The sequence below is a fragment of the Ochotona princeps genome, chromosome 2 (genome assembly GCF_030435755.1).
Source record: "Ochotona princeps isolate mOchPri1 chromosome 2, mOchPri1.hap1, whole genome shotgun sequence".
Taxonomy (NCBI): Eukaryota; Metazoa; Chordata; class Mammalia; order Lagomorpha; family Ochotonidae; genus Ochotona; species Ochotona princeps.
In genome coordinates, this window is record NC_080833.1 from 113811619 (window position 1) to 113838492 (window position 26874).

The 26874-nt window shown below is 45.9% G+C and overlaps 1 protein-coding gene across 1 annotated transcript in view; it reads left to right on the top strand.

The window, feature by feature from the left end:
* Positions 1 to 10149: 10149 nt before the first annotated feature.
* Positions 10150 to 26874, top strand: part of LOC101529874 (sodium/potassium-transporting ATPase subunit alpha-4) — a 32366-nt gene continuing 15641 nt past the window's right edge. Inside the window, exons 1-10 of the mRNA XM_004589074.2 lie at positions 10150 to 10722; positions 10927 to 10986; positions 12165 to 12368; positions 13373 to 13486; positions 15932 to 16066; positions 16348 to 16465; positions 20610 to 20878; positions 23899 to 24097; positions 24347 to 24456; positions 24657 to 24791. Coding sequence (XP_004589131.2) covers positions 10570 to 10722; positions 10927 to 10986; positions 12165 to 12368; positions 13373 to 13486; positions 15932 to 16066; positions 16348 to 16465; positions 20610 to 20878; positions 23899 to 24097; positions 24347 to 24456; positions 24657 to 24791 — 1497 coding nt within the window. The 5' untranslated portion in view covers positions 10150 to 10569. The remainder of the gene's footprint in view (positions 10723 to 10926; positions 10987 to 12164; positions 12369 to 13372; positions 13487 to 15931; positions 16067 to 16347; positions 16466 to 20609; positions 20879 to 23898; positions 24098 to 24346; positions 24457 to 24656; positions 24792 to 26874) is intronic.

Genomic DNA, 26874 nt, shown 5'->3' on the forward strand with positions numbered 1-26874 from the left:
CAAGGCAGGTGCAGAAGGCAGCCTGGGGAGCTGCATGGAGGAGCCGCAGATCTCTCCGAGCCCTTGCTTAGTCGTCCTCTCGGTTCATAAGGCCCATATGCCAGAAACTCCAGCTCTCTCCATCACACGTGATTGGTCTCACCCAGCCCTGCAGCTTTGTTGTTCAGGGAGGGCCAGCTGTCAGTTCCCCAGTCCCACCCGCTCCCGGCCATCTCATGTCCACCTTGATGAACCTGCATCATCCCAGGGCACTGCCAAGCCAGCCTTGGACAAGGAGTTCCTTGGCCAATGGCTGGAATCAGGCTGGAGAGGGTCACGGAGCCATCCAGGATCAGGCCCACTCGGCTTAGGTCATGAACACACTCAGAACCTCTGGACAGCAAAAAAGAAACTCTCAGGAGACCCGGTTTGACGTCTCAGATGGCAGAGCCTTTGCTCCCGGCCAGTGCTTTCCTGGGCATGGTGCTTGTGCCTACTTTTTCTGAGATGGGAGCTGGTCTCAGGTTTCTATGGGAGAGACTATTTTTTTACCCACTCCCCACCTAATATTTTGGCTTTGATGGCAGTTCTACCCATGCTTGGAGCTTAAACAACTTTGGGAAGTTCCTATACAGAGAGACTTAAGTGAACCACGCAGGTGAGGAAGACAGCAAAGGAAAATGCAAAACTTGACGCAGAAAAGCAGAGCGCACAAAAGACAAACATCAGATCAGACCTACAAATAGCCTCCCAGCCCCTAGTATTTCACTGCATTGGAATTTTGCTTTACAGGATGTAACTTGAAGTGAGTCATGACTTTGGGCTCTGGATAGGCTCCAAATAGGAAACCATATGAATTGAGGCCCAATTAATTTGAGTTTATTGATTGAGCACAAAATTTTATCTTTGTACATACAATAAAATGGCATTGGTTTAATAAAGAGTACAAACACTGTTGTTAGAGGTGGCATATTTAGTTCTACCCAAAACAATACTCTTCAGGCACTTTGGCAATCTTTATTAATAAGTAGCAAATGCATGGACTAACCTCAATCCTTGTATATCTGTTAAAAACCATCTATTTACATGCTCTTTACTGGTGGCCTTTTGTAGGAACTTAGTGTGAGATGTTTCGTATGTACTTGAAAATAATAAAGTTACATTTCTTCATGAAAAAAAAAAAACTTCCATAATTCAACTTTCTGTACTTCACACAGGCCTCCCTCCCAAACTGTGGGAGTAAAATGGATGCTGTGGCAGGAGGTGGCTTTCAGAAGAAGCAATGAGAAAAGGCGAGGGCCAGGGATGCAAGGGAAATGATTTGGGAGTGAATGATGGTGGTGAAAGCTAGAGGGGATGAAGTTAGGTTGCAAAATAACCTAGAAGAAAATGCAAGCCCACTTCAAAAGTTTGTGGGAAAATGGAATTCAAAGTGTGTGTGTGTGTGTGTGTGTGTGTGTGGTGTGTCAAAAAAAGTGTGAAATCCATGCATAGTTTTTTCATCACACACATTTGAAAACTCCTTACATGGATTTCAGAATTTTTCGTACCAAGAATCTTTCAATCCTATGCTCCATGAATTTTTTGAGGTATTCTCTTGTAGGAAGGGGCTCTATGCTCATGGCTTGGTCTTACCTCAAGGGCCAAGAAGGGAAAGGTTTTTGATGACCCAAGTCCTTAGGGCCACTTCTTTTTCTGTTACAGCCCCAAATCAGGCCTCTGTCAATCTGATGGAGGGAAGGAAAGAAGCAGTGAGGGTCCAGCAGTTCTGCCTGAGCCCTTTACGGGATGAGGATGATGTGAATGAAATCCTCGAACTTCCCCAGAGTAGCAGCATCAGAAAGCAGCAAGAGCAGGGTATGAGAGGCAGTTAAGAGGGATGGAGGGGTGAGTAGGCAAGGTGTGTTCCTGTAGGGATCCCCAGCAATGGGCGAGAAGGAGGCTCAGGCTCTAACAACCTCCACCAGGATCTCAGAATAGCAGTCAGAAGTCAATTCTTGACCATGCTACGTTGTGGCACTTTTCTTATAGCTCTGCGGAGGTGATGGCACAGGTAGCGATTGTGGCAGCTTACTTCGTGCCCTTAACGATAACATGCTTTCACAGAAACTTGACTGGAGGAATCCAATGAAAGATTCCTTTAATCCCACCTCAAGGCCTTTATTCTATATTAAAAGCTTATTTATTTAGTTGAAAGGCAGACTCCTACTCTCCCACCCCCAGAGAGAGTGAAGTCTTCCATTCACTGTTTCACTCCCCCAGACAGCTGCAGCAGCCAAGTCTGGGCCAGGTTAAAGTCCAAAGCCTGGACCTCCATTATTGGTCTCTCACATGGGTAGGAGAGACTCCATGAGTTGGAGTGTCTTCTCCTGCCTTCCCAGGCACATCAGCAGGAAGCTGGATTGGGAGCAGAGCAGCTGAGACTTAAACTGATTCTTCAGTGTGATGCCAAATCACAAGCCGCAGCATCTTTAATTATATTTTTGACAATCTTCACATTGTTAATTAGGGTAAAAAGGTACAAGGACTATAGGGAAGTGGGTAAGACTATTATTTCCCTATTGTTTCCTTCATATATCTGTGGTAAGGGGAATATTGAGGGAGAAGCCCCACCCAGTCTCCCACCCACCCCAGGTCCCCCATGTGGGGCATGATCTGAGATCCTTGCTCAAGTGGTTTTGATAGTTCACCAGTTATGAATCGCTGCCAATCTCGCCACTCCAGGCACGATGAGGTTGTTGAAGAATCCACTGATTGACATAGTCCATCGTAGAGTCTCCATTTGCCCAGTATTTCGCTGCCAACATATAGCTGAGGTGGTGGTTGATTGACCTGTTCTGTCTTCCGTCTTTTCTTGGTTAGGGTTCTGAGTCCGTCATTTGGATTGGGGAGATCCCCAAAGAAACTTTAAGGTGTTCCCAGACCAGATTCTTGTGTGTACTAGCAAGTATAGGGCTCACCACAGTCCATCGCCCCAATCAGCTAGTAGTTGCAATTGCTGGGTCGGTTCTGTTTCCAGCCCTGTCTTCCACTGGAACCAATGGGTGTTGCAGTCCAGCCTGATTCTGCCCAGCACATACTCGGCCCTCGCATAAACCAGTGGGAGCTGCAGCCCAGTCAAAGCAACCCACAATAACCCCCACCAGGCCCACCCCTACCCTGGTTTGCCAGTATGTTCCGCAGACTTGTCCAGTCGGCCCCATATCCCATTTGGCTCTCGTACATGTCGAAGGGTATTGAAGCTTAGTTCCATCTAACCAGCTCAACTATCCAACCCTCACGGATGTTGTTGAGTGCCTCTCTGTCTAGCCACCCCAGCCCCTGTCCTAGTTTTTTGTGTCCTCCCCGTGGGAGTGGTAACCCAAGAAGGAGGAGCCCACTATTTCCCTCCCAGGTCTCTCTCACTCCCAGATTATGTGCTGTTCAGGTGGTTCTGCGGTTAGACTTGACAGCATTAGCCCCCAGTGCCAGCTTCTGCCAAGCTGCAGCATCTTATTTATTGTCTGTCAAGAACGCTTTTCCAGTTTTTCAAATGTCTGCCTTCCTCACTCATTGCTTCTGAAACAGTTAGCTCTGCAGAAGGTCCCTCAGACCACCTCAAATAAAAGACACTGCTGGTTCCTCTTTTTCTAGCCTCTCGGCTTGTATCCATAAATATTTACCACTTCAAATTTAGAAAGATAGGTAATACATAACATAGATGTAATATATAAAATGTATACATAAAATTAAACATAGGATTTTATTTCTACTTTGGCTTGACCCCTCTCTCACACACATGAGGCAATTACAATACTCTCTGGATGACCAAAAGAATCCTCATGACAGTCCAGCAAATGGATATAATTATTATCTCCAATTTTAGTATATGTGCTGCTGAAGTGAGCACATGATTATCATTTCCAATGTGCAAATGAGAAAATTGAGGCTCAGAAATAATAAACTTGTGTTCAAAATTTCAAAGATCAGAAGCAGAATTCAAACCCAGGTCAGTGTGACTGCTGGGGCCAGCCCTATGAACCACCAGGCCACACTGCATCTGCAGGAGCAGAGAGCCAGTGAGAGCCAGGCAGCTTGCTGGGCCAGGGCTCTGTGAGCTCATCAAAAGTAAAGAGCCAGGAATTCGTGGATAATGAACATTTGAACAGTAGGGGCTGGGCAGATCCAGGCCATTGAAACCAGAGAAAGGGTGGAGGCACAATCTTAACGATGCAGCAGGGGTTAAGAAAGACAATACAGAGATTCAACGATTTGCTAGAGCATCCTGGCCAAGAGGAGAGACTCGTACTGTGTACATAATGTTATAGGTTAATGCCAACCTCTAACCCAGGCAGAAATGCTTTCCCTGGCATTTCCTTTTATCTACAGAATAGGAAATGTGCTAATTCATCAGAGACAGATGACAGGCTAAATATTCATACCATTAAGAATGCAGCAAAAAAAGGAAGAACGTGATCAGACCTATATCAAAGGAAAATATTTAAAACAAAATAAATCGTTCAAAAATATCCGTGGCTCCAGCAAATTCAATGGGAATTTTCTCCAAGTTCAAAAAAAAAATCTCTGACTTAAACTGTTCTAAAATATACAAAAGAATTTTTGCGTGAAATAGGATGCTGTAAGTTATCTATGAGATAAGCGCCATTTTGATAAAATTTTGTAATACAAGCAAAATTTAAAATTCAGTGAAAAATGTATTTTTAAAAACTTATTTTGCTACTAAATTTTGAAATTTATACATCATCTTTTCTTTTTTAAGATTTATTTATTTTTATTGGAAAGACAGATTTATAGAGAGAAAGACAGAGAGAAAGCTCTCCCATCCACTGATTCACTCCCAAGTGGCTACAACGGCCAAAGCTGAGCTGATCCAAAGCCAGTAGCTTCTTCCGGGTCTCCCAAGTGGGTGCAGGGTCCGAACGTTTTGGGTCATCCTCGACTGCTTTCCCAGGCCACGAGCAGGGAGCTGGATGGGAAGTGGGGCAGCCAGGACTCGAATTGGTGTCCATATGGGATCCCAGAGCAGGAAGGCAAGGATTTAGCCACTAGGCTATCATGCCAGGCCCTAGATCATCTTTTCTTACTATACATTTTCCATGCACTTACTGAGGGCCCTCTCATATGCATGGGGTTTTTTCTTGTTGTTGTTTTTGTTTTTTTTGCAGAAAAGTAAACTTACCTGCTCATTCTATTATTCATGAGATTTTTAGATTCCAATATCCATGAATTTGTATTACAATATAAACACATCAGATAATGGGATGCAAGGACAACACATCACAAGGAAAATGCTTCTAACAGCTACCATTAACTCGGACAATGATCAAATAATCATTTCAAGTGATGCCGGAAAAGCTATCAGTAAAACCCAATGATTGTTCTAGATTAAAACATTGGAGAAAAGAATGTGTCAGTGTATCAGTGTATCAGAAAATACCATCATGTTCAGAGAAGAGAGGGAGAGCCGGAGCCAGTGCTGACTACTAATAGTAGCAGCGATCACAAAACAACAGCATTTGAGAGCCTGAAAAAGGAAAGGAACTCGTATGTAAAGGTCTAAAAAACAGAGACAAGCTAGAATAACTAAAAACTTTTCTGTTATTGTTGTTGAAATACACGACTACCTTTTTGATTTAGGGAAGTCAACCAAGCAAAACAATAGCAGTGACGACAACAACAACAAAAATCCCAGGAGCAATGGCTTCAAAGTGACAAGGTACAAAATGTCAACTTTTTACATCATTTTTAAAAGATTTCTTTTCATATTTGCACAGCAGGGTTACAGAGAGAATAAGAGAGAAAGAGATCTATTTTCCATCTAATTCACTCCCCAGCTGGCCTCAATGACTGGACCCAGAATAGGTCAAGGCCAGACGCCCAGAACTCCATCCAAGTCTCCCACACAGGTGCAGAGGTCCAAGACTTGGGCCACCTTTCGCTGCTTTCCTAGGCCCATTAGCAGGAGCTGGATTGAAAGTGAAGCAGTCAGGACTCCAATTGGCACTCTTAGGGGATGTTGGTATTGCAGGTGGCGACTTAATTGGCTACACCACAGTATCAGCTCCACTGTTCCTTTTTTTAAGGTTTATTTTTACTGAAAAGTCAGATATACAGAGAGGAGGAGTAACAGAGAGGAAGATCTTTCGTCCATTAATTCACTCCCCAAGTGGCTGCAATGGCCAGAGCTGTACCAGTCCAAAGCCAGGAGCCCAGAGCCTCTTTCAGGTCTCCCACGCAGGTGCAGGGTCCCAAAGCTTTGGGCCGTCCTCTCCACTGCTTTCCCAGGCCACAAGCAGGGAGCTGGCTGGGAAGCGGAGTCGCCAGGATTAGAACTGGCGCCCATATGGGATCCCAATGTTCAAAGTGAGGACTTTGGCCACTAGTCCACTATGCCAGGCCCTCTGCTCCACTTTTTTATAATCAAATGTATACCTAAATATTAGGAAATAGAAAATGTGCACAAAGAATTTATACTTACATCAGAACCAAAACAAATTATAATCAAGAATTATTATGTGCAGCATATAATATTATTTTTAAAAATTTGACAGCACACTGAAATAAAGAGACGCATGAATATATGGAAGGCTAAACTTGAATGCTATTTAGTACAGATAAAAATAAGTATCTAAAACAGAGTCAGTTCAGTATCAAAATGTTCACCGTATTTTTATGGAAGTGACATGTTGGATACAGGAGTAATCAGGCAATCATATCAGAGGTTAGGACCCCCATTGTGGCTTAGCAAGTAAAGCTACTGAGATGCTGGCATTCTGGAAGGGCACCAGTTTGTGCTCCAGCTGCTTCACCTCCAATCCCGTGCCTGCTATTGCTCTAGGAAAGGTAGTGAAGGCCAGCCCAAGAACTTACGTCTCCAGCCATTTACTTAGGAGACCTGGATGGAATTCTTGGCTCCTGACTTCTGTCTGGTACAGCCCTTATCTTGTGGCTATTTGGGAAATGAACCAGCAGATGAAAGGTTTCTCTCTCTCTACCTCCCACTCTCTTTCTGTGTGTGTGTGTGTGTGTGTGTGTGTGTGTGTGTGTGTGTGTGTGTCTGTCTATCTCTTTTTTCCCCTCTCTCTGTAATCCTAGGTCTTTCAAATAAATACATAGATATTTAAGAAATATCAGTAGGGTTTTATAAAAAGTTATGAAGCAAACGAAGAGCTAATACTATTATATTTACCCCAAATAATTTTTTAAAACATCAAACCCAAGAGGCAATTTTCAAAATGTTAATATAGAATCTGAAAACTCATCACTCACCTGACACCAGTTTAGGGATTGTTATGTTAATGTTCCAGTCTCTCTGTGCAGGCAAGGTTCCAGGGGCTGGGGTCACAGTCATGCTCAAGCCAGCAAATATTCCAGGGGCTGGTGCCACAGCCATGCACAAGCCAGCAAAGGTTCCACAGCGGGTGCCAATAGCCATGCACAAGTCAGCTAAGATTCAAGGGGCTCAGGCCACAGCCATGCACAAGTCAGCTAAGATTCCAGGGGCTGAGGCCACAGCCATGCACAAGTCAGCTAAGATTCCAGGGGCTGAGGCCACAGCCATGCACAAGTCAGCTAAGATTCCAGGGGCTGAGGCCACAGCCATGCACAAGCCAGCAAAGGGTCTAGAGACCCAGCAACAAAGTCACAGACCAATGGACAGGGTAGTCTTGGGGGTTTCATGGGAGGCAGGCGAGGCTAGGAGGGACTACTTAGGATTTGACCATCAGAGAAGGGTTCTCTAAGGAAGTGAACTTTTGAGCTAAGATCTGTTGAACAGAATGAGTTTCCAGAAAAAAATTTTGGTTGATGTTTTTCCAAAAAGTGGCTTTGGGGGAACCTCCCATGGACTAGGCAGATCCAAGTGTAACTGTCACGGAAATGAGGCATGGATGAATTTAGCAGCCATAATTTTACTTGAAACATTACTTTATGGAGTTTAAGATCTACACTAAATACAAAGACTGCAAGAGAACATTTACAATGTGTAAGACACGAGGTTCCTACAAATCAGCAGAAAGACATGGGAAACTGGGCAAATGATAAGAATGGCAATTCACAAAAATAAAAATGAAATATAGAAAGACCATAAATACAAGAGAAAATGCTGACATGGACAATACAGAAATATTATGTAAAATCATAAGGCACCAAATCTCATCGATTACAAAAAAAAAATAAGATCAGGGTCATTGGTGGATCAAAGGCGAGGAGCAAGAATGTTCTTGCATTTTTGTTGCAGGGATAGAGCTAGGTAAGGCAGTTTTAAAGAGCAATTGGCAGAATATTTTAAGATTTTAAGTGAGTGTGCGCTATGATTCAGCAACAGGAATTGATTCTACAGAAATAGAAGCTCAGAGGCCTGAAGATACCTACAGAGATACCACTGTGGCAGGGTTTTGAATGGTGGAAACAACAAATGGAAAAACAGCCTATAAACGCATTAGTGGGCGGAATGCTTGACGACAACATGGTCAATGCAGAAAGCGGGATGCCCTGCAGCCACTGGACAAATGAGGCTTCTGTAAGAAACATGTCACAGGTGAGAGTGGAGTGATGGTAAAAGCCAGGATGCACCTCCTGCCAGTGATCTATTTGTATCTACTTAGATAGAAGACCGGAAGGACTGTGGCACGTTAGCAGCAGTGCCTGCAACAGAAGGGAGTTTGGAGAAGGGAGTAGGACGTTCACTTTGATTTAATACATTTTTAATATAACAGAGAAATCCATTACATTAAAGAGATAGATTCACTTACCCAGCTGAGAAGAGAACATTTCTATTTCTGAATATTGACGAAAGATCACATCAGCACCGAGACAAGTGGTCCAGAGGCAGTGACGTTTTTAAGAAGCCTGACCAGCCAAAATACACTTACGTAGAAATCAAACAACCGCAAGGGACAATGTGCAGGATGAGAGACAAACAGGAAGATCTTCCGTCCGATGACTCACTCCCCAAGTGACTGCAACTGCCGGTGCTGCGCCGATCCGAAGCCAGGAACCAGGAACTTCTTCCAGGTCTCCCAGGCAGGTGCAGGGTTCCAAGGCTTTGGGCCGTCCTCGACTGCTTTCCCAGGCCACAAGCAGGGAGCTGGATGGGAAGTGGAGCTGCCGGGATTAGAACCGGTGTCCATTTGGGATCCCGGTGCGTTCAAGGCGAGGACTTTAGCTGCTAGGCCACGCCTGCGGGCCGTGGAAGGGTAACTTTCTCCCCACAAACAGCAGGTGTTGTTAGTAGAGTTCTAAATGCAGGCCAACCTCACTAAAGTTAGGCGGAACCTCAATGTGGTTTTCGTTTGTATTTCTCTGACAGCTAGGGAGCCTGAGCATTTTTTTTTCATCTATTAGCCTTTTGAATTTACTCTTTTGAAAAATATCTGTTCATTTCCTTCACCCATTTCTTCACAGTGTTGTTTGTTCTGCTGTCATTGAGTTTCTGAAGCTCTTTGTAAAGCTGGATATTAGTCCCCTATCACTTGTGTGGTATGCAAAGATTTTCCCCCATTCCATTGGTTGCTTCTTCACTTTGTTGATTGTTTCCTTTGTTGTGCGGAAACCTTTTAGCTTGATGTAGTCCCATTTGTTTATTTTGGCTTTGACTACCTGTGCTTTTGGTGTGTTTTCTGAGAAGCCTTATCCTATTCCTGTATCTTAGAGTGTTTCCTACGCTTTGCTTTAGTAGCTTGCTGGCTTCTGGGTGCAGATTTAGGTCCTTGATCCATTTAGAGCTGATTTTTGTATAAGGTGACAGATGGGGGTCTTGCTTCTTATCTTTACAGATTGCTAGCCAATTGTCCCCACAGCGTTTGTTGAAGAGACTGGGCTTTTCCCCTGAAGGCCAGTACTTATCTATTCAGCTGCCTGATCTCCTAAAATTCTAAGATGAAACTCAATACTGCCCAAGAAGTGTGCCTCTCTGAAAAGCACACACACACACACACACACACACACACACACACACGCACACACACGGAGTACCTGTTTTAGTTTTTGAGCCAGCCACCAGGGAGCCTTGTTGGCATCGAAGGAACCACACAAAGCATCATTCTAGTTCCGCTCTTGGGCATTTATTCTGCAACAGAACCTGCCCCAGGCACCTGTGGATGCCAAGACTGAGACTTCTGGGTTCTCAGTTGGAATTTTCCTGAGGCTTTTGTGATGTCAGACCAGGGCCATTGCTGCGGCGTCCACGAGGCCGGGGGTTGGGGACTCGTAGTAGCCTCCCTGCTCCCACTGTGTTTCCTAGCTGCTGAGCACTGTGTGGCATCCTCCCTGCCTGGGCACCTTCTCACCCCGTTCCCCAAGGCCCCCCTTCTTCATTCACTTCACTGCTCCTCTTCTTCTTTCGGCCTTCTCCTTAACTTCCCACCGTACACTCCTGACACTTCCTCTTGCCTTTCCCACAGTCCTCTGCTTCCTCATGCCCCTTCCCCTTCATAAGCCCCCCCACTCACCACCTCCAGCTGTCCCTTTCCTTCTCTCCACACCGCTCACCTCTCATCGCCCTGTCACCCTCACCTCTTTCTCTCTCCCCTCACTCTCTCCGCTTTCTTTCTATCGTTTGAGCCGGGTCGGCTGTATCTAGAGATAACTATGGGACTTGGAGGGAAGAAAGGAACTGTGACTCCTCATGAACGGAGTCCAAGCCCAAGACCTAAAAGGAGGCTAAAACCTACTCAGAAAAAGCAAGTGAAGAGGAAAAAAAAGAGGAAAGACTTAGAGGAACTGAAGAAGGAAGTGGTTCTGGTGAGACCATCCAACACAGATTGACCTCTAAGTACATTGCCCAACCTTCATCCCTCCGACCCCTTTTCTCAAGAGTTCACACTCCCCCTCGCCGCAAGCCAGAGCTGGCTCTTTTCCCTAATGTATTCCACCATCTCCCACCCCCACTCCGTGGGAATGACCCAGGTCATGGTATCTCCTTCAATAATACTCCTGTCCTCTCAGGATGATCACAAATTAACCCTGGAACAACTGAGTGCCAAGTATTCCGTGGACCTGACACAGGTGAGTGAGAAACTCCCTGGGAAAGGCGGGTGGTACCCATGCCAACTGTGGGGGTATCCAAAAGCAGAAACAGAAATAAAGCTTCCAAGTTCAAGTTCCGTGTTCTGAACTCTTACCCTCCACCTGGTTAAGTCCCACAGCACTTGAAAAAAAAAAAAAAAAAAAAAAAAAACAGTGCTGGAACTAAGGACCCTAAGAGCAGTGTTTCCCAATCTTCTGTGCCCAGGAAGCCTGGACATGCCAATAATTTTTCAAAGACACTAAGAATCATTGCTTCTGTGATACATTTATCTATCTTCACTTCTGTCTATATTTTTTAAAAAAAGTTTTTTTAAAAAAATATTTAATGTATTGAAAAAGAGCAAGAGTAAGCCCAGCATATATTATCATATTTGATGGATAATTCTATGTTCTAAGATACCTAGCATCTTTGCAAAGCTCTTTGCTGTAGAAAGCTTGTGGCTTCTCATCTCTCTGCTGTGCTGCACCTGTTGTGAAATCTTACGTCACCGAGCCTTTGGGAAATCCCACTGCACACTCTGAGGAGGAGGAGTATGTGACAGGCAAACAGTGATTTGGTATTGTTAGGAAGGTTGGCCTTGTAGATGCCCCATCCTTTGGGCACCTCACCCTTTGCACTCAGGTTTTCAGAGGGAGTTTTGTAGTGATTGGTGGGGACTCAGGGCTTCTCTCATTATTTAGAGGAATAGGTAAGTAAGCTTGTGCACAAGATTAGAGTGAGAATCCAGGCGGATATATCTTCAGGTAGTGTTTTTGCCTCTTCCTAAGGTACAGAGTGTGGGTGTATGCTATCAACATCACATATTCTAACTCATCATTACACTGCACATTATCCTATAATTATCTGCACGCGTTTCTCAACAAGCTGCTTAAGAGTAGGGACCCTTCTTGGTTCTATTGTTATACTCAGCAGCTACTATAGTAAAAGGCTCTAAAATAGGGGTTCACGTTCTAAAAGGCTTGTGAATCAGTCCATAAATCAAAAGCCTTCTTATGCAAGCTTGGTAAATGATAGCCCTTCAAGACTCAGAATTTCTGAACCCTACCTTATCCAAGAAGAACTTCTGGACTGGCCTCCAGAGAGCCTCATCGTCCCCTTCACGGCAGCCGCTTCTCCCTTCCCAGCATTCTAGCCATGCTTTTCCTTCTCCATGCAGGGACATACTCCTGAACGGGCAAGAGAACTTCTGAAACGAGATGGACCCAATGTGCTAACCCCACCCCCCTCAACTCCAAAATGGGTCAAGTTCTGCAAACAGCTCTTCGGTGGCTTCTCCCTCCTGTTGTGGACCGGTTCCATTCTCTGCTTCATAGCCTATGGCATTCAGGTGTACTTCAAGGAGGAGTCTAGCAAAGATAATGTGAGTCTGCTCAGTCGGTACTCGCCCCTGATCTCCATCTGGCTCAGCAGTCGGGCACCCTGGAGTCCTCCCGCCCAAATCCCCCACACTCCCAGCACTTTCTAGGGAGGCTTTACACATACACACACACACACACACACACACACACACACACACACACACACGTTTTATTTTATTTATTTGAAAGGTAGAGTTCAGGGCCCGACGGCGCGGCCTAGCGGCTAAAGTCCTCGCCTAGAACGCGCTGGGATCCCACAGGGGTGCCGGTTCTAATCCCAGCAGCTCCACTTCCCATCCAGCTCCCTGCTTGTGGCCTGGGAAAGCAGTCGAGGATGGCCTAATGCTTTGGGACCCTGCACCCATGTGGGAGACCCAGAAGAGGTTCCTGGTTCCTAGCTTCGGATTGGCACAGAACTGGCCGTTGTGGTCACTTGGGGAGTGAAACATCGGATGGAAGATCTTCCTCTCTGTCTCTCCTCCTCTATATATCTTACTTTGTAATAAAATAAATAAATCTTAAAAAAAAAAAAAAGAAAGGTAGAGTTTAGAGAAAAGGGGAGAAATCAAAATCTTCTATCCAACTACCCAAATGTCTCCAATGATCAGATTTGGAACAATCTGAAGCCAGAAGCCATTGTGGTCTCCTGCATAAGAGGCAGGAGCCCCAGCACTTGGTCCATCTTCTGTTGCTTTCCCAGGTGCAATAGCAAGGAGATGAATCAGAAGCAGAGCAAGTGGTACTTGAACTGGTGGTCTGAAATAGGATGCCATGCTACAGACAAAGGCTTAACCTACTGCACCATAGCTCCAGCCTCTGCAGTTGCCCCAAAATTTAGGGTCTTCCTCTCCTCCCCGTTCACCAGTTCCCTCGCCATCCCCCTATTCCCTGCAGCCCCTCTGATCTGCAATTCAGTTCCTTGTTTTCTCTCACCGGGAGAAATGACTTATTCTGCTGTAGCAGAGGAGAAGTACACACTGACAAAGCATATCTTTCTCACCTGCAGCTGTACCTGGGCATTGTGCTAGCCATTGTGGTCTTCATCACTGGCTGCTTCTCCTATTATCAGGAAGCCAAGAGTTCCAAGATCATGGAGTCTTTTAAGAACTTGGTGCCACAGGTAGGACTGCTGAGTGAAGCTCTAATGAGAGGAGTTACAGAACAGGACCAAGTACATGATTATTAAAAGCTTTTAGGAGAATCGCATCCAGTGACAAGTGAGCTGAGAAGGCTGGTGATGTGGGGGCCGGGATTCTGCATCAGGCTTCCAGAGCAGCTGGAAAGCTGTGAAATCCTGAGAAAGACGCAGCAGCCGCTATGAAGCAGTTCAGTCTATAAAGCACTGACTCTAATGCGGAAGCAGCATAAACACTCCACAGGGACTGGTCAGGAGCCTGGATTGCTAATGTCAGTGCCATTAAAGACAGCAGTTCTGGGGCCTGGCGGCATGGCCTAGCGGCTAAAGTCATCGCCTTGAACGCACCCCGGGATCCCATATTGGCTGCCGGTTCTAATCCCGGCAGCTCCACTTCCCATCCAGCTCCCTGCTTGCGGCCTGGGAAAGCAGTCGAGGACGGCCCAAAGCTTTGGGACCCTGCACCCATGTGGGGGCCTCGGAAAAGGTTCCAGGTTCCCAGCTTCGGATCGGCGCAGCACCGGCCTTTGCGGTCACTTGGGGAGTGAAACATCGGACGGGGGATCTTCCTCTCTGTCTCTCCTCCTCTCTGTATGTCTGACTTTGTAATAAAATAAATAAATCTTTAAAAAAAAAAAAGACAGCAGTTCTGGAAACGCTCCTGACCAGCTAAAAAGGCACAAGGGGGTGCAACGCTTAGACCCAACCTGACCCTCCGCTAGAGAAGAAGCTAATGCTTTAAAGGATATTTTTGGTCAGTTGATAAAACTGAAATACAGGCAATGGAGTAAAGTATCACCATAAAATTTAACTAAAATCAATAACTGCACTGAAGCTATAAAAAAGAGTACCACAATTCTTGGGCAATGCATGCAGAAGTATTTAGGATAAAATATCACGATGCATGTAACTTGCCAAAATACAATTAAAGGGAAAAATTGTACACACACACACATAAAATAAAGGACAATAACAAACTTAGAAAAATATAAATAGATGAATGTAGATAAAGACTATGTTGATATTTTTCTTCCTGCAATTTTTTCTGAACATTCTAAGTTATTTTCTAGCAAAATGTGTTTTGAAGTTATCTGGAAATAGCATGACGTAAAGAGAGAGTCCTAGGCATAGGGCTGAAAGTTGTAAAGAAATGCGCTCCGAAATTTTCCAACAAACGGATCCTGCTGTAACACTGTAGCTCAAAATCTTCCTTTCCCTTTGGCATCAACATAACTTAGTTTCTCCACACATGGGCTTTAAGGAAAGTGTTTTGGGTAATTTTGAAGTAAGACCTTAGCTATGATCAGTTAGATTTTTCTACTTAACAAACCCTCCTGGAACTGAGAGGCCTAAACATCAAGCCTGTTATGTCTCAGCATATCATAGCTGCTCTGTACCGGTCTGGCTGACCTCAGCTAACCCTGGATGGTCTAAGATGACCTCATTCACTTGTGTGAGCCCTCAGCTGGGGAGACTGGGACAGCTGGGGCCTTTCTCCTCATGATCCTCGACCTGCTGGGTGTCGAGCCTGTGCTTAGGCACAGGCTGGCTGAGGGCATAAGCCAATAGAACAAGTTCCAGTATGACACACGTTTTCAGCCTTTGCTTGACTCCTACTTGCCAACATGCTATGGGCCAAGCCTAGGTTCAAGGGTGAAAAATAGGTGCCATCTTATAGTGGGAAGCTCAGTGGATCACTTCGCCAAAAGCCCCCCAGAGAGCAATGACAGGAATTTGCAATCTACTAGAGACACCTTCAAGAATATTGTGGCTGGTGGCATAGTAAGAAAGGAGTCAGGAGGAAGGAGGCCAGGAATATTTGTAGGCTAAGGGGCAGGACGAAGGATGGGGATAACTTTTTTTTGGGGGGGGGGGTAAGACTTTTCTTTATTTGAAAGGCAGAATTACAAATAAAGCACCTGCATGCATCAGAGACCTTCAGCCCCTTAGTTCACTCCCTAGATGGCTGCAACAGCCAGGACCGGGCCAGGAGCTTCATCCAGGTCTCCCATGTGGGTTTCGGGGCCCAAATACTTGAGCTATCTTCTTTTTACATATATACGTAAACTTAAATTTTTTTAAGATTTATTTATTTATTTTTATTGTAAAGTCAGATTTACAGACAGAAGGAGACAAAGGTCTTCCATCCATGGGTTCACTCCCCTACTGGCCGCAACAGCCGGAGCTGAGCTGATCCGATGCCAGGAGCTTCTTCCAGGTCTCCCAAGAGGGTGCAGGGTCCCAAGACTTTGGGCCATCCTCTACTGCTTTCCCAGGCCACAGGCAGGGAGCTGGATGGGAAGTGGAGCAGCTGGGACACGAACCGGCTCCCATATGGAATGCTAGAGTTACAGGCGGTGGCTTACCCACCACGCCACAACGCCAGCTCCAGTGACAAACTGAAGACCACCCTGTACTGTCTTCCCTTAGAAAGCTATGGTCATTCGAGGTGGAGAGAAGATGCAAATTCATGTCGAGGATGTGGTATTGGGAGATCTGGTGGAAGTGAAAGGGGGAGACCGAATCCCTGCTGACCTGCGGCTCATCTCTGCCCAAGGATGTAAGGTGAGGGGGTGCGGAGAGCCATGGGAGAGGGCTACCCAGGCCTTTAGAGACAGTAGGGACCTGGGCTCAGGGCAAGTGAGATTTTATTACTCTGAACCTGGAGAAGTTCCAAGTGTGAATTCAAGTTAGAGACCATGAGATGCTGGTGGGCAAATTCACTTCGGTATCACTGCCAATGTTGTTAGTGACAGATAAAGACAGGTTGTCTTTACAAATGAATTTGCCTTTTGTCCTGTGCTCAGGACCTTCGTCCTGATGACCCATCCTCCCTCCTATCCCAGGTGGACAACTCGTCCTTGACCGGGGAATCTGAGCCCCAGTCCCGCTCCCCTGACTTCACCCATGAGAACCCTCTGGAGACCCGCAACATCTGCTTCTTCTCCACCAACTGTGTAGAAGGTGAATATCGCATCCCAGGTAGCACAGACTCCAAAGCACAAACCACAACAGAAAGACTTGAAGAGCTCTCCAGCGTCTAAGGATACGGGGTAGGTCAGAGCCAGGAAGAGTCCAGTTCTCCATCACTCACAAGCTATGTGATCCTCAGTGAAAAGTCAAAGGCACACAATGATAGTACTCAAAGTTACTGCCCCATAGATTTCTGAGTAGATTAAATGAGTTAAGCTGTATAAAACGTTTAGCACAAGCCCTAATGCACTCTAAGTGCCCCATAATTATTAGGTAGCCCTCTAGCCAGAAAATAGACTGTTCTGTGTGCTGAAAATGGCACTGAAGGGAACAAAATCTTTTTTTTTTTTGAGGTCATTCTTTTCCTAAGTGAAGATCTAATGTCTGTTCATCATTTACCTCCCTACAAGGAGGCTAGATATTGGTTGGCATTGGAAATGGGAGTTGCCAGGGATGCTATCCAGACCCTGCCACTCAGATTTTGGCTTTGTTCCTAAAATCTAGGACATCTGCAATCTGGGAGCTGCTACTGGCCAAAGTGGCAACAAAGGGACTCAACATCATTTGTATTAACCTTTCTTTGCCCTGAAAGCATGAGTCAAGCGCTCTGGATACCTTGATACCGTTTCTGATTGCCTCAAGGTGATACAGCAGGTATTATTCCCATTTAACACATCAAAGACTAAGATCCAAAGAAATGAAGCACCAGATCCAACAACACAGCCCAACAGTAAAGAAGAGGATCAAATACTCCAGTGGAGCCTGTCTGCAAATCCTGTTCATTCCCTGTCCACAGACTGTGCTCTGCACTCAGTAATGGCCAGTGTTCTCACCAGAAACCAAACAAGTTAACTTAGAAGTCCCTTCCAGAATGAGTAATATAAAGATGAAATAGAGACTGTGCAAGGCTCCACCAGAAAATACAATGTAGTGAAATTAAATTGCTGAAAAAATGAAAAGACAGAAAACTACAAGTTAGCAAGCTTTCCCCAAAACCACTAGAGTCCGAAGATGTTGAAAAGACATTTGCACAGATTTGTCTTTCCAAGATAGGTTTCTCATTAGCCAAGCATAAACGTCAGAGAAGAGGAATGGGAAAAAGCTGGTGTGCTGTCTCCTTGGAAAAAAACCACGTTCTGTTTGGGTGGAAAGCCATGCAAGAAGAGACTGGTAAACCTGAGATGTGGCCAAGAGAGTGGAGCTGGAGGAAGCTCTTGACTCTACACAGAGGAATCCCTGTAGCGCTTATCTATAACCAAATTGACCATTAGCCTTTACTGGAGATCAGTTTGCAAGTAGCAGTTGAATTTTAATGTTCATCTTTGCCCCTCAACCCTCATCACTTTGGACTTACTTCATTTTTATTTTTTGAGAGGAATTGATTTGTCACCATTCTGGAGGATGGGAAGTCCAAGGTTAGGATGTTGGTGATTGAGTTCTAGATGTGAGGTCAGTTCCTGCCTTGCGGACAACTGCCTTGTTCCTTGTCCTAACACAGAATAGAGAGAAGGGCCTCTCTATCTCCTCTTCCTTCTTGGACATCAGTCCCATTACTTTGATGCAGCAGTGATGTCTTGTGCACCTTGCAGTGTGCCTGACCTCATTCTCTGGTGATATACAGAAGTAAATGAGGGAGCCAGCCTGCTTGAGGGATGGCATATTTGGCTATCTCCACCTTTCCCAAGGTTGATGTCAACTGACCTAATCGCTAGACCCATTGGGATGAGTTCTTAAATCTTATCTCCCCAAGCACAGGGAAACCATAACGAACAAACAATTGGACTACACTATAACACAAAATAAATATAGGGGACCCCATCCTCCACCCTCCACCGTCCATCTCTAAAATAAGAAACCATTTCAATAATTCTCTTGTATTTCAGCACCTTCTTTCCACAACACTCAATGAATACTTCAGTCAACCAGTTTTATGCTCACCTGTAGAGTGCTTCATAACGTTAACTAATCCAGAATTCCTCCCCAGGATGAGCACTGGCCTAACCCATGAGCTGTATGAGAAGAGCCCTACTATCAGACCACAGAGCTGACGATGGTCCTAGAAATCGGGACTGCCAACTGCTCTATGCTACCAGAATTGTACAAGCTGCTAAATGAGAGACACCACCACTATTTCACATGCATTATTTTCTGTCAGTCCATCCCAACACCCTAAAACCATCTGAATGGATAGAGGGGAAGATCAAGAATCAAGAAACTACTATGTGCCCAATCCTGTTGTGGCCTCTCTTAAAAGCATTTAATTCTCACAATTTGTAGGAATTTTCACCCTGTGTTAAACGTGAGGAAACCCAAGTCTCAGAGAAGTTATGTAACATGCCCAGGGAAAAGAGTTAGTAATTGGGGAAGTCGAACTTCCTGCATGGAGTCTTTCAGCTTCTGAAAGCAGTGCTGCTGCTATGCTATGTTTCTTTTCTGAGTACTACTGACTGTGACTTTGATGGTAGGCCTGTCAGTCGTTCTGATAAAGCAGGAAGAATGGTATTAAGAACCCTGCCACGCCCCTCATTTCAAGCCATGTGGGTAAGTGACCTGCGTCACATATGTGTAAAATCAAACGCAATGTGTTCCTCCTGACTCAGAGTAGAGTTGATGACGAAGAATTTGGAAGCAGGGAAGCCAAACTGTCATGGCCCCTGCTACCCAGCAGAGGTCAGACCAGCTCCAGCTGGCATAGCAGGGAGGGGCTAGGATGGGTCAGGATTTCTTGGGACATTAGGGGAAGGATCATTCTTTGCTGGCGTTAGGGGAGTGGAGGGCCTCAGGACATTTAGCACTAGATGCCAGTACAGCCCCCCTCCCAACCTGCTGGGCATTGCCAAACTCCCCAAGGAGAAGGAAACTGCAGTTGAAAACCACTGGGTTCCAGGTTAAGAGGTTGTTGGACACAAGACTCTACAACTATTCCTGGGAATCTAGAAATGATTCGCCTGTTGAGGGCAAAACAAGAAATACACAGGTACTGGCAGATATTTAGATGGAGTGCAACAATGACCTTGACAATGAAGATAATTAGACAATAAAATTGGGACTCTCTGGGGAGAACTGTGAGACTTCTTCAGAGCTTTTTGGACCCAGAGATCTTAAAAAAAAAAAAAAAGATTTATTCTTTTTTTATTGGAAAGGCGGATCTACAGAGAGGAGAGATAAAAATCTCAGACTTTTATGTGTATAAATTAAATATGAAGAGACTGAGACATCATGGCCTCTCACAGGGCCTTGCATTTGCAGCCAGTCGATGATCATTGTGAGCATTCTCTTTATGGAAACCAAGCCCGAGAGTCTTTTTAATTCAGGCTTGGCATGTTCTGAGTGACCATGTGCAACAACAAATCAGAAAATTTGGTTTTCATTAAACGCAGAATACTTCTGTGTCCAAAATGTGTAGGGATTTTTCCCTACCAACAACCACTTCTCCAGGACAGCAATTGATTGTCCCAGAATTCGACTCGCACACCTTCTACCTGGAGATGGTGTCAGGAGCCACAAGCTGGGGATGCAGGCCAAGAAGATCACCTCCACCCAGGCACCAATTGCAAGCAATAGGTTGTCACCTATGCTGCTGACAAAACAGCTGTAGACCACGGTTCTCATGACACCCCCTCTTTTGTTTGATTACTTTGCTAAGACAGTTCAAAGAACTCGGGATCTGTTTATTTCAAAGGGCACAGATGAAGAGCCAGAAAGAGAGAGGCAGAGGGCAAAGTAGGCACAGAGGGCACAGAGCTTCTGACCTACGTGGTCAACAATGCCGAGGCTTTTGGGCCAACACAATCCTTTTGGATCTTTATGGAAGGTTCATTATGCAAGCATGGTTTACATGACTGGCTCTTTGGCAATCTACCCAACCTACCTCCAACCCCCTAATCATGTGGATGGTTACCCTGGCAACCAGCCCAAATCACGCAGCAATCCAGGCATCCACCCAGAGTCACCTGTTAGACCTAAGATCTTGCTATCACACAGGAAATTCCAAGGATTTAGGAGCCCTGTGTCAGACATTCCATTCACTCGGGAACTCACAAAGGTCTTAGGAGCTGTGTCAGGAACTGAATCCAGAGACCAGTATATGCATTTCGTACTGTATCACATCCGCCTTCTTGCCCTTGTTCCCCAGGGACAGCCCGGGGCATTGTGATTGCTACAGGAGACTCCACCGTGATGGGCAGAATTGCCTCCCTGACATCAGGGCTGGCAGTTGGCCAGACCCCCATCGCAGCTGAGATCGAACACTTCATCCGTCTGATCACGGTGATGGCCGTCTTCCTTGGCGTCACTTTTTTCGGACTCTCGCTCATCTTGGGCTACAGCTGGTTGGAGGCTGTCATTTTCCTTATTGGCATCATTGTGGCCAATGTGCCTGAGGGACTACTGGCCACTGTCACTGTGAGTAGAAAGGGTGGAGGGTGGCCTCAAGGTAACCTAGTCACCCTAAGGAAATGAAGTCACTCATTTTCTTCTGTTGTGGATTGTCTCAAAGGACAGAGTATTTCTGACGTGTAGATAGGAGTCAGAAATAACTTGGCTCCCCTCCACCCACAGTTTCTGGTGCCTTTTCTTTATCATCAGTAAGACAGATCTCTACTTCCAGTGGAGAAAACATTGGGTCAGAGCTGTGGAGGGTTAAGCCACCACCTGTGACACCAACATCCCCTATGGGCAGCAGTTCGAGTCCTGGCTGCTCCACTTCAGATCCAGCTCCTTGTTAACACACCTGGGAAAGCAGTGATAGATGGTCCAATTGCCTGGACCCTCGCCACCCATGTAGGAGATGCTGAAGAAACTCCGGGCTTCTGGCTTCAGTCTGGCCCAGCCTCGGATACTTTGTAGTCATTTGGAGGGTGAACAAGCAAATGGAAGAATTCTCTGTATGTCTCCTGTGACTCTGCCTTTCAAACAAATAACATAAATTTTGATAAAAAGAAAAAATAAGTCATCAGGACTGAGTTCAGGTCCTGAGTGTTCAGGCCCTGATGATCTTGGTCAAATCAGTTACCATCTCCATGCCTCAATTTATTCATCAGTTAATAAAGATTAATGTAGAATTACACAATGCTATCGATAAATATCTTCTGTAAAATCAATGGAAAATGACTATTATTTCTTGTCATGGGAAGCACACCCCTTTTAGTATTGGCTCATTTCATCACTTGGTTGCCTAGTTAAATTTTTTCTCTTTAAGATTTATTTATTCAAAGGGCAGACAGAAAGAGAAAGATTTTCCGTCTGCTAGTTCCTTCCCCAAATGCAGTAATACTCAAGTCTAGGTCAGTCTGAAGTTAGGAGTTTGGAACTTCATCCGAGACTCCCACACGGGTTGTAGGTGCCCAAGTACTGAGGCCTTCTTTTGCTTTTTCCCATGTGTATTCGCAGCAAGCTGGGTTGGAAGCAGAACAGCTGGTATCTGAACCGGGACTAAGCTATGGGATGCCACAAGACCAGTTCCACTCCCATTTAATCTCATTGTGTTGAACAGAATTGTGATTCTCTGGTCCTAGCTTTCCCTGACAAAGACACACAAAATTAATCAGTTGCCTCTCCTCAACAGACCAGACCTTTCCATTTTGCAGTGGTTTGTGTGTGTCCTCAAGTTCTGCCCTAAAGGGGGAGGGTTGAAGTGATCCCATTTCCCTGAGCACATCTATGGCATAGCCTTCAGTTTCCTTGTCTTGCTAATGACTTCTAGGCATGCTCTAGTTTGCTAATATTCTTAGAATGGACAGAAGGGACTGATATTGTGGCATAGCTGTTAAGCCACTGCCTCCAGCACCAGCATCCAATATGAGCACCAACTGAAGTTTTTGGCTGCTCCACTTCTGATCCAGCTCCCTGTTAATGTGCCTGGTAAGGCAACAGAAGATGGCCCAAGTGCTTGGGGCTCCTGCATCCATGTGGGAGATCCAAAAGAAGCTCCAGGCTTCTGGCTGCAGATTGGCACAGCCTGGGCCATTGCAACTGTTTGGGGAGTAAACCAGTGAATAGAAGGTCTCTCTCTCTCTGTAACTCTTTCAAATAAATAAAATAAAACCTTTTATACAAAAAAAAGAATAGAAATGAGAATATTACTCAAGGTGGTTTGAGACTAAAAACATTGGGATTCATGACATTTTATAAATAACTATAACTCCATAATTAGAATTCTGTACTTACTAGTTTTTTTAATATTTATTTTATTATTTTTTTATTGCAAAGCCAGATATAGAGAGGAGGAAAGACAGAGAGGAAGATCTTTCATCCGATGATTCACTCCCCAAGTGACCACAACAGCTGGAATTGCGCCAATCCAAAGCCAGGAACCTGGAGCCTCTTCCAGTCTCCCACGCGGGTGTGGTCCCAAGGCTCTGGGCTGTCCTCAGCTGTTTTCCCAGGCCCCAAGCAGGGAGCTGAATGGGAAGTGGGACAGCCGGGATTAGAACCAGCACCCATATGGGATTTTGGGAGTGTACAAGGCGAGGATTTTAGTCACTAAGCCACCACACCGGGCCCTGTACTTACTAGTTTTTAAAGCAACTTTGCCCCTTACATTAAATTTATGATCAACAAAAACAGTTTGATTTTTCTGATTTCTTGGGTCCTTTTCAATGCCTCGACATTCCTTATCCATGTCATCATTCTCTCGATTTTTTAAAACACTTGGTAGAACCCTTCCTGTACTCCTAGCATTGGATAGCATTGGATATCATATTCAAAAATGAGCAGTATGGGCCCGGCGGCGTGGCCTAGCTGCTAAAATCCTTGCCTTAAAAGCCCCGGGATCCCATATGGGCGCCGGTTCTAATCCTGGCAGCTCCACTTCCCATCCAGCTCCCTGCTTGTGGCCTGGGAAAGCAGTTGAGGACGGCCCAATGCATTGGGACACTGCACCCGCGTGGGAGACCTGGAAGAGGTTCCTGGTTCCCGGCTTCGGATCGGCGCGCACCGGCCCGTTGCGGCTCACTTGGGGAGTGAATCATCGGACGGAAGATCTTGCTCTCTGTCTCTCCTCCTCTGTGTATATCTGACTTTGTAATACAATGAATAAATCTTTTTAAAAAATGAGCAGTATATATGGTTCCCAGAAAGACTGGACTTTAGACCTAGTCTGAACTTCATTGGGAAGAGGCTGCTGAGCAGAAAAGAATCCCAGGGGACAGGAGTATTCCAGGAGGATCCAGTAGATCCCTGACATTCTGGGAAGGGGATACATTCCTTTTCTGAAACTCCTGCTGTAAAGCACAAATGGAAATCACATTTCTTATTTCGATAGCCACAGGTGGGATTTCTAAAGCATAGGTGTCAACAAAAGGGAAACAATCACCAATGTAATAATAATAGTAAATGGCAAAAAAAAAATCACATTTCCAAGAGGTATGGTGGTCTGCGTAGCGCGTGCGTCCTTTATTTCTCTACCTTCTTCATGGCTTTAGGTGTGCCTGACCCTGACCGCCAAGCGCATGGCACGCAAGAATTGCCTGGTGAAGAACCTGGAGGCCGTGGAGACACTGGGCTCCACCTCTACCATCTGCTCCGACAAGACAGGCACCCTCACCCAGAACCGCATGACCGTCGCTCACTTGTGGTTCGATAGGACCGTGTATGCAGCAGACACCAGCGAAGACCAGATTGGTGACTAGTGGTATTGATATTGGTATTGGTGTTGGTATTGGGCCAAGAATGGAAGGATGACTGAGCTGAGAGAATGGTGAATCCCCACAAAGAGAAGAGAAGAGGAAAATGGAGTGGACAGAGGGGAGGTATAGAGGAAAGGAAATGTCACCTCCACACAATATTTGAGTCCAAAACGGGATGTGGAGAACCCCCGGCTTTGAACTCTCATTGCTCACTGTTCATAGTTCTTCCCTTCTTTCTCCCTAGGGAAAACATTTGCCAAGGACTCTGATAGTTGGTTTATCCTGGCCCGAATCGCAGGCCTGTGCAACAGAGCTGATTTTAAAGCCAATCAAGAGGACATACCTATAGCTAAGGTGTCAGCCCTCAGGGGAGAGGCAAGGGTGTCTCAGGGTCCAGGGCGTTACCCTTTCTCTTCCCACAAGATTATCTTTCCTGGTCCTCAGTGATTTCCCCCAGGGGCCTCCTTTGCCCATCCTGCCTCATCCTTACCGACACAGCTCCAGGCCCAGGTGGTGTGCCCTGGGAACTTAGTACAAACCCTCCACCTTGGCAGCAATCTACAACAGGTGATGCTTCAGAGTCGGCCCTCCTCAAGTTCATCGAGCAAACGCACAGCTCTGTGAAGGAGATGAGAGAGAAAAGTCCCAAGGTGGCAGAGATACCCTTTAATTCTACCAATAAGTACCAGGTACAGAACCCACAAAGATGGGAAGACGGAGGGTGGGAGGGCATCGCTGAGCTTTGCCCGTGGCTCCAACTTCACCTTTGAGCAGTAAAACAGCACAGTAGAACCAGGATTAAGAGCAAGAACGTGAGGCAGCAGGTGAAGCGGAGTCCTAAGCGGAGCATGGAGCCTGCGCACTTGTGGAGAGAACAGCTCACCCAGGGCTGTCCGAGGCTGGCCAGTGCCCATCTGGGAAGAGTGATGTGAGCTGTTAGGAGGTACCACTGTGTCTACTATGGGATTTGCCTCCATGAAGTAAGCAAGATGCAAAACATCTTGTTTCATTTGCCACAAAAAGTTTTCTCTCACTCCATGCCTGTACTCCCAGTGGCTGTTGGGAGACGGCCATCAGGCTCTCCTCCGTGTTGGCCAAGTGTTTCTTTTACCAGGAGCATTTTGGCCCACTACCTCCAGAGGAGTAGATGAGACAAGGGAAATGCTGGGTGAGGGACACCCATGGAAGGGCAGGACAGACAGCACTCCTTGCCCAAGCCAGGGTCCTGGCAGACGTTGAGTGGACACTAGAAAACAAGAGCGGCAGCGTTGCTGTGGCTGGAGCCCGACGTGGGGGACGCTCTGAGCTCTGCTAAGTGAAGGTGATTTACTCAAGGAGTGGAAATTCCGGCACCATGCACCACAGTGCAGGCAGCCAAGGCAACACGAGGCTCACAGGCCAGTCTTGCTCTTCTCTCTGAAGAACCCTTAAGAAAAATCACAACCTATATGCACGTCTTGAAAAGCCAGCAATCTGTATTTTCATATTAAACACTGAGTAAGAGTTAAACAGGCTCCTACTTTTTCTGTCTCGACTGGTTTTTAGCCCGTGTAATAAAATAAGCCTCTAAGGCCCAAACTGTAAATTTATTTCCATTTTTTCTGACATTTAGTGGCCTCCCTAACCAGACAGGAATTTTGTGGCTTGGCAGGGCTTGAGTAAACCTTTGGAAAGAGTTAGACACCTCTGCCTCCACATGGTTCGAAAGAAAAGCAAGATGTATTCACAGCATTTGCTGAGATGGCCAACAAATAGCGGCATTCCCCCAAATGACTATGTCCGTGCTTGTTCTGAGCTATCGAAAATCAAGTTCACAAATGGCAGTGTTGTCCTCTGCGGCACACCAAGCATGAGCAGTCAGACCACTGCGACCCTCCCGGTCCCCACCCCTGCAGGCATTTGCTCCAGGCAACAGGCAGTCAATCAGCTGCCTGCCTCCCTGGCTTGCTCTAGGATAGCAAGTCCAGGTTTGGCAAGGTACTGTTTAGCTGCTGCTCATCTGCCACACTCAAACTCATTGCCTCTCTGAAATCAAAATGAAACAAAGAAAAGTCTTCATTCTGGTATTTCCAGATGTGTAATTGACGTAATTTCCCACCAAGATGTGATTTTCCTGGAACCCAGTCCCCAGCTACAGCGGGTCTTGCCACCCCTTCCAGGCCTTCCACTCATTCAGGAAGTATAGCCTTCCAACCTTTTTACAGCTTTCCTCGTAGAGAAACTCAGGTTAGCCTCTTAGCTACTTGGGCCGATTTTGGATGTAACTGAACAGTTTCTGGTGGAACGCTTACATCCACACCCAATGCACCGGATTCTCACTCGGCCACTCGGACAGAGCCGTCCAGCCTCCTCAGCACGCTCACAGGTCCTCTCCGCGGAATTTGGTTCCTGGCCTGCATTTCCTACCAATCCCGAGAGGAATCCCACAGAGAACAGTGAGATAAAGGAATATGCCAAACCTCGGTCAGTCTTATTTCTATCTCTGTTGCTGTGGTCTCACTTGAGGCATACCCCTCCCCAGCCTACACCTACGCTGGTATCCTCCACACTCCCAATCACACCAGCCAGTCCCTCCCTGGAGCCTTCTGTCTCTCTAAGGTCCCTGGAACTGACTAACTTATTTTTGCATTCTGTTTCAACAACTTTCAAGGTCTTTTTTATAGCTATCACATAAAAAGCTAATGAAGCAGATAAGGCAGAACTTTGACACTTTATTAAAGCATCGAAGTTTTTGCAAGGTTAACAGGATTGGCCTTAGGTCATAAAGCTGCT